The sequence below is a fragment of the Trypanosoma equiperdum genome, assembly GCF_001457755.1.
Source record: "Trypanosoma equiperdum strain OVI genome assembly, contig: ctg_231, whole genome shotgun sequence".
NCBI lineage: Eukaryota > Euglenozoa > Kinetoplastea > Trypanosomatida > Trypanosomatidae > Trypanosoma > Trypanosoma equiperdum.
This window is the reverse complement of record NW_027124123.1, coordinates 16,591-24,486: the sequence shown is the minus strand read 5'-3', so window position 1 is coordinate 24,486 and position 7,896 is coordinate 16,591. Positions and strand designations below refer to the sequence as shown.

The 7,896-nt window shown below is 49.8% G+C and overlaps 3 protein-coding genes across 3 annotated transcripts; all 3 read left to right on the top strand.

The window, feature by feature from the left end:
• Positions 1-2,000: 2,000 nt before the first annotated feature.
• Positions 2,001-4,571, top strand: TEOVI_000075100 (asparagine synthase, putative; the record flags this gene model as incomplete). The annotated part of the gene is made up of 1 exon (XM_067224105.1): positions 2,001-4,571. The coding sequence occupies one exon, from the start codon at positions 2,001-2,003 to the stop codon at positions 4,569-4,571; it is 2,571 nt and encodes an 856-aa protein (XP_067080206.1).
• A 277-nt stretch (positions 4,572-4,848) lies between these two features.
• TEOVI_000075000 (uncharacterized protein) lies at positions 4,849-5,346 on the top strand (the record flags this gene model as incomplete). Its single annotated transcript, XM_067224104.1, has 1 exon — positions 4,849-5,346. One exon carries the CDS (start codon positions 4,849-4,851, stop codon positions 5,344-5,346), a length of 498 nt encoding a protein of 165 aa, XP_067080205.1.
• Positions 5,347-5,883: 537 nt separating this feature from the next.
• On the top strand, positions 5,884-7,743 carry TEOVI_000074900 (Ankyrin repeats (3 copies), putative; the record flags this gene model as incomplete). Its single annotated transcript, XM_067224103.1, has 1 exon — positions 5,884-7,743. One exon carries the CDS (start codon positions 5,884-5,886, stop codon positions 7,741-7,743), a length of 1,860 nt encoding a protein of 619 aa, XP_067080204.1.
• Between the last annotated feature and the right edge of the window lie 153 nt (positions 7,744-7,896).

The following is a 7,896-nucleotide window of genomic DNA, read 5'->3' as shown; positions in this document are numbered from 1 at the left end:
TTGTGGTAAAAATAAAACGCTATTTGAATGATTTTACGTGGTCAGTTTCCCAGTCTCTGCGAAACCTTTGTTTTTTCCGTCACGAAGCCGTTGCAACACGGCAGTGATACATATCAGTGCTTCCCTTTACCTCTCTATGGATTCCTTTTCTAACACTCTTATTACTCATTTTTCTTCTTTACCTGACAAATGTTTCCACACAAAGAGTAAAATAGAGCTACTACTTGCGCACTTCCACTCAGAACAAACCGACCCGCAGTCCCTGCAGTTATGGTTTACCTTGTCGATGACCTTGCGCGAGTACGCATGCTGATGGCAGGAGTTTATGCTGGTCTTGTTGTATCATCGACTTACGGATTCTCCGTTTTTGCGGCACATCTGCGGGAGACGTAACGTTTCGGGTGAACAAAATGTTTTGTGTCGTTGATCTCTTGTATTGTAAGTTGCTGTTTTGTTAATTGAGTCTGTGTTACGGTTCTCGTTTTCATCAATTATGCTGGTGTGTAGTATGTTTATTTGGCCTTAGTTTTTTTATTAATGATCTGTTTATAATCCTTTTTACATGTACTTTTTTTTTCTTTGCGTAGCTTATACATATGTATATATTTTTTTCCTTTTATTCTGTGTTTTGTTGTATAAATTTCGAAATCTTGTTGTGGATATATTGCTGATATTGTTGTTGTGTAAAGGTAGTGGGAATGAATATATAATGTTTTTTAAATACGTTTTGAATGGTTGTCGTGTGCTGTCTGGTTGCAGTCTCTCGCTGTTTATTCCATTTTTCGTATTTCCTGCTCATTGGCGTTCCCACTGCTCCGTTTTTTTTTTGTGTTTGTGTGTGTGTTTGGAAAAGCTGCTGTTGACACTTGAGGTGTGGAATTTATAGGTTAGTGGGATGGCCTTTTGAGGCTCTTGAGTCCTCCGCTGGAACTGCTTATGCTCAAAAATTGTTTATTAATGTCCCTTAACCTTAAAGGGGCGTGGGGTGTGAGGATTCTGGAAGGTCTAAGGAATAAAATGATGGTAAGCAGCTGATATGTGATTAAAAAGAGGGAAATAACAAAGAGAAAAGGGTATGTAAACTTGTAAATGGCAATTTTATTCGAGCATCGTACATTCTGTAATTCTCGATCTTCCTGCTCTTACTTTGGCAAGTGAGGGAGGATGCATTGTGTCATGTTTTGAAGTGTGCCACTCTGGCTGGGAACGGCTATTTCGTTTCTTTTTTTTTTTCGTAGTCATGCCGGCTTTACTGCCTCTTGCTTCTTCGGTGAACGTTAATGAGTGGCGTGTTCCAAATGCATTACCTCAGTATTGTATTGTGGATCCACGAACTGTTTCCTCCCTCATTTTATCCACAAGGTGGTGCCAAGGCTGCTTCTTTATTTTCATGTTATGTTTTGCCGTGTGTGTTTTAGTTGGTGGAAAAATGACGTGAATCGGCTGCCTGCCCACTTTTCTGATGCACTTCACCTACCGGATGCGTTTATATCCGCGCTATTTGTTGCTTACACGGTGCTAATATTTAGTGATTCGCGTGATTTGCTGTCACTGTTATGGTTCTTAAACCCGGATGTGGGAGTGGACCTCGCAGTGACGTTGCTTTTGCAACTTATAATTAGATACGACATTGTGTTTCTGATGGAAAGGTAATGGGTTCACCTTTGGAGCTACTAATGGTAAGGATATAAAAACGGCTTGTATAATTAATTTGGTTTAACATGTAATACATGCATAAATAACCATATGTTTGTATATCGTCGTTTTGGTACTGTTTTTTTTTTTTGGTTCCATGTTCTGACTTTGTCTATCTAATTTCGCCTCTGGGCCGTCTCTTGATGCACTTGTTACCTGTGCATTGCTGCATGTAACCACAGGACTGTCCGTTACTGGCGTGAATGCATCCCAGTTCTCCTTCCTTTTGCTTTAATGTCTGCACCCCTTTCTTTTTCTTTGTGTCTACATATTCGTGTGCGTACATGGGAGAAAGAAGGCTGCGAATGTGTGGCATCGGTTGCGTAATTCATGCGCAGCACGTAAGAGATGATGACTACCACGTGAAACTATGCAAAAAGGGCAATGTGTCACGCACTTCCCTCTTCGAGGCGGTACGTCGACGTGGACACGACGCCTGGTCAGTGCTGAAGAGACATGTTAATGCACATGTATTTGTGGAGGCTGCCAGTGGCGTACTTCGACTGCGTGGTGGTAGCGAGCCAGTGGTGCAGCCTTTACTATTAGGAAGTGAGTCCCTCGTAACCGAATGCAACGGTGGTGATCAGTCAACTTGCCCGTCATTTCTTCAATGGAACGGGGAGGTGTTCGGCGGCAGCATACAGCTGGCACCGTGTGGTTCGGATACCGCTGCCATTGGCAACCGCTTGTTTCAGCTTGAGCGTGAATGCAGCGCGATCTCCCAGGACTGCACATTCGGTGACAACCATGTACGTGCAGACAACTTAAGTGTAGCGCAGGCTGCATTCGCAGAATTGTGTGTGAGTTTCCTGGAAACGGAAGTGAAAGGACCCTTCGCCTTTGTCTACTACGCTCATTTGCTGCACCTTTTCATGTTTGGTCGAGACCCACTGGGGAGGCGATCACTTCTGACGCATGCAGCGACGGCCGCGTCGGCAGAATGCGGATCGGTGGTGGAATTTGTTATATCTTCCGTTGCTGTGGAACACGATGGCCACTGCGCGGCAGGAAGCGGACTGTCGGGGCTAAGGAAGCGGTGCAAGTACGAATGCAATGATACCCACAATGAAAACGGTGTTTTGGGAACCGACGGGGATAATACACCTACAGCGGACGGTTGCTCTTCCTTGCGGTTCGGCTGTTGGAAGGAGCTCCCAAACACGGGCTTATTCACTCTCAGTGCGGCAGCGGTCTCGAATGTTGGATCGTCGTTGGCGCATTACCCATGGAAATTGAGTCACTGTGCCCACCCTTTGGTGCGTCCACCATGCGGTGTACAAGCGCAGTTGCTGAACAGAAGGGAGGAAGAATACCCGCACACGCTGAGGTACCTTTTGAACAAAGGCAGGATATCCCACCACGCCGTGATGCAGGAATTGACAGCGTTCGGCATGTGGGCTGCATCAAGCTATTTGTCGGCCCTATGGGAGGCAGTTTCAGTGCGTGTACGCGCCGATCACTGTGGTGGTGATACGGCCACGCCCATTGGTGTTTTGTTCTCAGGGGGCATCGATAGCACTATATTGGCCGCTATCGCCCACTATGTCTTGCCGACAGCGACGCCTATAGAACTAATCAACGTGGCCTTCGGAGATGCCCCGGAACTGACACCGGATAGGCTTGCAACGTTTAACGCAGTTGAGCAACTTCTTCAGCTTCCGGCAGTTGAACCCAACGATAAGGCTAACGGAACGGTTGGGGCGGCAACGCAGGCGCAGAGGGAGTGGAGGTTAGTACTGATTGACGTGCCTGTTGGTAGCGATGATGCGCATATACGACGACTCATATTTCCCAAAGACACCGATATTGACATCAGTATCGGTACCGCGCTATGGCACGCTGCACGGGGTCGGGGTCGCATGCAACGCATCACGCAAGACAGCCAGGTTGCGGAGCAACTTGCCGCAAGAAAGGCGTATCAATTGCGGCACAAGCTATATCGACTATCAGAAGGGGGGGCTAACTCTGACGCCAACACAGATATGGAGTCTGGTCACGAAGTCGGTGGCAAATTTGCGAAGTTTTCCCCTTTAATCGATGTCATGATAGAAGAGTTGGAGGCGTCTGGTGGGGAATGCGCAACTGCTCCCGTTCTCTTGTCGACACTAGGGAAAGAGTACGCCGCTGCGCTCCGCCCCACGCTGTCGCAGTACGGCTACAAGAAACTTGGACAGTACTTGAATGACGCATCACTTGCTGGTTTGGTTGCGTTCGCGAAAGGAAACGAAGCACCGTCGAAGGCTATAAGGCTTGTTCGGGATGAGGACGTGGCGCGGGTACAGCGCACGCGGCCTGCTAAATGGCTGCAAATCACCGAGGAAGATTCACCGCTCGGTTACTGCGTCGAAGAATACGAATGTGAAGCTCGTGTCCTGTTGCTCGGGATGGGTGCTGACGAAACCCTCGGTGGTTATACGCGGCACCGTCGAGCTTTTGAGCGCCGTGGTATTCGCGGCCTTGTTGGAGAACTTGATCACGACTTTTCACGGCTATGGGAACGCAATCTCGGCAGGGACGACCGGGTGGTGAGTGACAGTGGTAGGGAGGGTCGATATCCTTATCTGGATGAGGGAGTACTTGCCGTGCTTGGTGCAGTGGTGGCGGGGGCGCACCAGCATCTTGTCTCTAGCGACCACCACACGCCATCTGATGAAACTGGTGTCACTTCAGCAGGGGCGGTGGATGATTCGGTGCTGGAACTGGCCGTGTCGTCGGTCTGTAGCTTTACAGGGGCTGGTGGCACACCCGGTGTAGGAGACAAGAAAATTTTGCGGCGCTGTGCCGCGCTATTGGGACTTGGCGACGTTGTACGGCTGCAAAAGCGTGCGATACAGTTCGGCTCACGCATTGCGAAGCAATGCTGCAGCTCTCCCTGATTTGTTCGCTTAAAATTGTAAGATGCAAGCGTAGCAAGAAGAGAAAATTTTCTCCCACCCACGCCCAGCCGTTGTTTATTGGTTGTTTAAATATCACTTCGTGTTTTCCATTTTGTGAAACTGGTATCGGTTTACAGCAGGATATCCTCTTTCTTTTCCCCTCTACCGTTTTCCCCGCTTAATTATCCGATGTTTTGCCCGCTTGGACTCTGGCTGCAGGTGCGACAGACTGTTGCACGCGTATTGGTGGGCTTGCACTCTCGTTGGGGCGTTATTAATGTTTTCGAGCTATGCAGGTTGCTGCTTAGCCACGTGCACGACTGGTTTCCTGGTGCCGCGTGGCTTGTTGCGCAGCAGAGGCGGCGGCAGCGCTGCTGCCTTTGCCGGTTCGTCGCCTTCAGCCCCTCTTATTTGTTCGAAATGTGCCTTCATTGAGCACAACACGTGTCCTAAGAAGTGGCGGAATCCAGAGAAGGTGGAGGTGAGTCGACGCCATGGCGGTGTGAAGCTTGGCTCGGAGGCGGTTCGCATCAGGGAGCAGGCCGCGGTAGAGCAACAGCTTGTTGACGCAGACAAATTCACCAACTGGAACATAGTATGGGGTTTCGCAGCTGCTGCAGCCCTACTTCTTGTAGCGCTTAATATTTTGTTGGAGGCGGTGGAGCCGGTCCCTTCACCTGAGTACACACCGTACGTCCCCGGTGCCACCACCATCACCGCACCGGCCGAACGCCTAAAGAACGAGAAGTTTTGCTCATCGGTCGGCAGTGGTTGATATCCGTCGGTGCGAACTTTGTTTGCCGGGTGTAGTGAACGTGAGACAGTGCAGCAACTCCCTGGTGGACTGATTCCAATTCTCTTTTCCGTGTGTGAGGTGACTGTGTGAGTTTTCAAAGCGCTGACGACCGTCGGTGCCAGCGGTGTGCCTTTACGTCGACCCTGAGCATTTCACGGTTGGGTTCAACCATTGCCATGCTCTTGTGCACTGTTTTTTCCCCAAGCGTCCACTTGTTTTTTTTTCCCTCTCATGACTTTCTTTTTTTTCTTTTGCTATTCGCTACATCGCATACATGGAAAGAAAATAAAAGAAGGCGTAAGAGGGTGAGAAGGGATTGTGCTCGTTTGTGGGCGCTAGGAAGACGTTTTGTTTTTTTCTTTGTCCTTCCCTAACTCCCATTTAGGGTTGGCTGTGTAACTACCGCGTGGTTTGAACAACGCCTGTGCAGCATTTAAGTTATCAGATAGATAAATTTAAAAAAAACAAAGAGGGGGCGAATACACGACGAAAAGCAAAAGTGGAAACTCACAAGCGATGCAGACGCCATTGACTGATGAGGAGCGTAAAGCAAAGGAAGCTCGCCTGCGTGAGCTGCGCTCCGAACTGGAAGGGAGGGGTCACCCTTCAACTGCTTCAGCAGGAGCCCAACAACATGAACAGCAGGAAGACGTTCCCGGGTATGATGAGGGCTCCGAGTGTAGCAATGATTCTGACGAAGACTTTTTTACGGGAGCTGAAAATGCGGCTGGAGTGTGTATGTTTGCTGAACCGATGGAGGAGCCATTGGGCCACACATTAGAAACTAGTCCATGCGTGAGACGGGGCATAGTGGGAGATTTCGAGTTGTTGCGTTTGGCCAAGATGGGGGACCTTGTTTCCTTCAGGGAGTTTGCTGCTCTTACCTCCGCCGATCCCACCACTTTCAGGGACAACCACGGAAGGAACGCGATGCATTACGCTGCGGACAGTGGAAATATTGCATTGCTTCAGCACCTCATTGATAGCAATGTTCCCTTCACAACGGACGAAAAGAAAATGACCCCAGTGGACATTGCGACACTGAATCAGTACAATGACGTCGTGAAGCTTTTGGCTGAGACGTTTCCCCAGGCAGCGGATCTTGTTAAAAGCTATGAAGAGGTACTTGAGTTGTTTGCCGTCCCGCCACCTCGGTTCACGATGACAAAGCCAGCCCCACCTATTGAGGAAAACTCCAGGCCGCGAGCATTTTGGAAAGCGGAGCGTACCGCCTCAGCCACGGCTAGTGCTGATATTACCGTCTCTCAGCTGACGGATGCCCACCACAGTTTGATCCTCCGCGGGTTGAGTGGGTTGGAGCTTGCGCAGGAGGGGCATGGTTTCCATAGTTGGCTTCCCCCTGCTGAGCCAGCAGTTACTGCAGCTGTTCTCCCGCGTGCAAAAGTAGTTGGCGCCTTACGGAAGCCGAATAACGGTGACGGAAAAGAGGAGGACATTTCTGGTTTGGTCATGGCTGTGCCTTTAGGTGGTTCCGTCGCACTCAAGAGTGGTGGTGCTCGTATTGAGAACCCCTTTTTGATAACGCAGTTGGCGCTTCACCCGGCTCTGAGAGGCGCCAACCGTACGCCGCTGCTTCTGGAGGAGATGCACAAACTTCTGCTGAGCAGTGGGGCAACAACCGCCGTATTCCGCAGTTACCTTCAGCTCCCCATTCCGGCCGTTGGTTTGGTGAAGTGGTCGAGAAGGTCTATAGCACCCGGCCACGTCTTCAAGAGGCGGTATGCTACGGAAGTTTTTCCCGACTTTTTCCAGTACGATGACGTACTCCGTGCAGATATTATCACTAAAAATGCACTTACTAAATCTTTTTGTGATAATGCCGGTCGTTGTGCCAGATGGGAACTCGTTGATCGTAAGAACACCGAGCAGTTACACCATCTGCACAGCTTTATCACCTCTCAGGCGGAAACTTTGTTTGATGTGGCTTACCTCACCCAGTCCGTAGATGACCTCCTCACGTCCATTGTGGGGGAAGGTTTGTCTTCGTTTGTACACAGACCGTCAACAGGCGGTGGGATTACAGATGTTGTCGTATTGCGGCTGCGCCCAGGAGGAGCGGGGAAAGGCGAGTCTCAAGAATTGAACCCGCTGGCCGCTGTTTGTGTGTACGCCATGTTCAGCTCCCTCAAAGGGCCTGCGAAGGCGGAGGAAGTGCTGGCGCTCGCCTATAGTCTAAAGGCCGAAACCGTTTTCATCCCGAATATGTTTGGGTTTCTGGACAGTGATCTCAGCAAAGCAATGTTCGAGGAACTGCTGCATCTCCGCGAGTATTTGTATATGCCGCGAGCCGTCACAGATGCCGCTGTGCGGGCAACGGCGATGTCGAAGGTAGCTATTCCATGCTTCTTCATTTAGTATTCAGCACCCTTCCCTCCCCACGCATGCATTCTTTTATATCTTTTTTTATTTTTAATTCGCGATTTATTTTCGACCATGCGAGTGTGGCCTGCTGGGCGACTGGGTATGATTAGTGGGGTGTGTTGTTTTCCTCTGTTAGGAATAGCGGGT